This window comes from Pollicipes pollicipes, unplaced genomic scaffold (genome assembly GCF_011947565.3).
Source record: "Pollicipes pollicipes isolate AB1234 unplaced genomic scaffold, Ppol_2.1 Scaffold_2555;HRSCAF=2994_pilon_pilon_pilon, whole genome shotgun sequence".
Classification (NCBI taxonomy): Eukaryota; Metazoa; Arthropoda; class Thecostraca; order Pollicipedomorpha; family Pollicipedidae; genus Pollicipes; species Pollicipes pollicipes.
Window position 1 is genome coordinate 13,181,700 of NW_023596136.1, and position 2,580 is coordinate 13,184,279.

Genomic DNA, 2,580 nt, shown 5'->3' on the forward strand with positions numbered 1-2,580 from the left:
TTTATGGTATATTTTACAGATCTCTCATGCGAGCGAGGGGGTAGCCTCACGAGCGACTTGTGATAACTGCGGAGGTACCTTCACAAATCCCAGCTGACTTTTTCCTTTATTTATGGAGTGTTGCACTATGCCAAAGACTAAGTTTGATCGTCCACATCGGGTTTTTCAGCAGCGAGGCGCGAGCCCCCGTATTTCTGACATCGTCTGCCTCCGCCGCCCGTCTCGGCCCCCTCACCTGTGTGTGCGTACATGCGCTTCAAAAGCTGGTGCGGGCGCTGATCTGGCCCACCACCCACTTGGCGTACACGGTGAGGTCGGTGTAGATGCCCGGAAGGTTGGGCCTGCCACAGCCAATGCCGGCCGACACGACGCCGGCCACCTGGTACTCCTTTCCCACCTGCACCACCAGCGGACCGCCGCTGTCCGCCTGCCGGGAGGGGTGCACGAGCACCCGTCAGCGGAAGAAGGATGTGTGTCTCAGGCACCACCAGAGGGCCGCCGCTGTTTAGAGGGCCTCTCGAGCACTTGAACGAAAGTTAAGGACGTCCACCGTTGTACCGGCGGGAAGCTGCTCTCTCCCGAGAGAATGCTAAGTATGGGGCATCATCAGGGCCTAGCAATCGTGTAAGCCTGCCGGTATTGACCATTTCGCAGCTTTGGCATGAAGAAGAGGGGGGAATAGTGAAGAATACTACATGCACCTGAGCGTTCTCCGCCGAGACTTAGCCCACACAGGGTCTCCTGCGAGGGGTATGTGCCTTGCGCCCGAATGAAGACCCCGATAGGCCGCCCACTCAAGGCTGGCGTATGTAGCGTGCCCAGGGTAAAACGGGGCGTCGCGAGTATGCAGGAATAAGCGAGAACGAGGGCAGAGAGGCGCCAACGCCCTGGTCGGTACTCACCGCTTTTATGAGCATCAGACACTTGTGCACTTTCATGATGTATGTGACGTGACGTCACATGAACAACACTTGGCGTATACTACGTGACGGTCACACATCACCAGATATGCATGTGAACCATTTCCAAGTGAAGAGCACCATGTGGAGGACCTGTAATTGTTCCGCCTGTTCTCCAGCGTCTCACCTGGCAGCTGTCCTTGCCGCCCTCCTTGTACCCGGCACATATCTTGCCCTCGCTTATTTTGATGCTTTTCTTAGCTTCGGTGAACCAGTCCTGGCAGGTCTGTCTGGAGAGGACGGGCACCTCCGTCCATTGCAGGGTGTCGGGACGAGTTCCACCTGCACAGCAACCATGGCTCAACGATTGTAATATTACATGCTGTGCAGTTCGCAGTACTGGCAGCATGCTCTCAGCTTATGCTGTTTAAAGGTCTTTTATGAAGAAAATAATATTTAGTCAGTTAATCAGATTATCACAAGTTCAGCCAACTTCCCGAGACCCTACGTGTCCATATCAAACAATCGCCATATTGATAGTTTGGGAAGCCGATCAGAAATGAGGATCAGAACGGCGTCATTAAGGTTTTTCCGACCAGACTTGAGCCGTGACCTTGATACTTAAGTATGTCCTAAAGCTCTGGCTTCTGCAGGCCTGACAGCGAATCTGAGCCCGACAGTCAGCTGATGTCTGACCCCCGGTGGCGCGGTCCCCGTGACGGCAGCCGTCTCACCTCTCCTCCACTCGTCCAGATAGCCCCAGCCGGCCATGATGGCACTCCTGCCCGTGAACTTCTCGCCTCCGACGGGCGGCAGGCACACCGGCTGCACGTAGTCACTCCAGGTGAGCTGAGGGGAAGCCAAGCGAACGTCAATATTGGACTTGGTTTGGCGCCACAGTGTGGTCGAGTGGTCTGCACTGTCTCAATGTGTCGGCACAGCGTATGATTTGACGATGCAATGTCAAATGGAAAGGACTGAGACTGGTGCTGACGACAACGACTGCAGGGTCACAATCACACATGGAACTGATGAGGTCCAAACTCCGCGGTGGCCATGGCCATGAACAGCTTAAAAGCAAACGTCACCCAAGAACGGCGACTGTGACTATGCACGCCTCGTGAAACACACATGCGCCATCTTGTTGCAAAGCTGTTTGTTTGGAATCAAGTCGTGCGTGAGACAAAACAAAGTTAGGTCTTCCAGCGTGCCAGCATGGCGCACCTGCAGCAGCTCCGGCGTCGTCGCCGGCTCCCACCTTTGTGGCCAGCCTCAGCAAGGCGATGTCGTCGTCGAACTTGCCCTCCTGGTAGCCGTCGTGCACGATGCGCTCGGCGATGGCCACGCTGTGTCTGCTCGCCTCGGGCTGGGTCAGGTTGTGACCGCCCACGGTCACCGTGAACTGGCTGGCCGGCCGGTCGCCGAAGCAGTGCGCCGCCGTCAGCACGTACTCGTCGTTGAGCACGGCGCCCATGCAGAAGTGTGAGCCGTGGTGCTGGACTGAGGCCGACCAGGGAAACTGGCCGTGGTACGCCGCCTGGCCGCCCTTGACCCGCGTCTGCCGCCCGGCCACCAGACGGCGGCCGCAGGGCACGTTCGCTACTGCACGCACAGACACCACGCGTCACTGAAGTGTCGTGGACTCCGTGTACGCAGTGAGGGCATGGGACTTTGGTAGTCG

At 57.2% G+C, this 2,580-nt stretch overlaps 1 protein-coding gene across 1 annotated transcript; it reads right to left on the minus strand.

Annotated features, from left to right (window-relative positions):
* Nucleotides 1-246: 246 nt before the first annotated feature.
* On the minus strand, nt 247-2,373 carry LOC119098236 (trypsin-1). The gene is made up of 5 exons (XM_037221165.1): nt 2,351-2,373; nt 2,158-2,305; nt 1,634-1,748; nt 1,087-1,241; nt 247-427 (listed from the first exon to the last, which is right to left on the minus strand). The coding sequence occupies exons 1-5, from the start codon at nt 2,371-2,373 to the stop codon at nt 257-259; spliced, it is 612 nt and encodes a 203-aa protein (XP_037077060.1). The 3' UTR covers nt 247-256.
* Between the last annotated feature and the right edge of the window lie 207 nt (nt 2,374-2,580).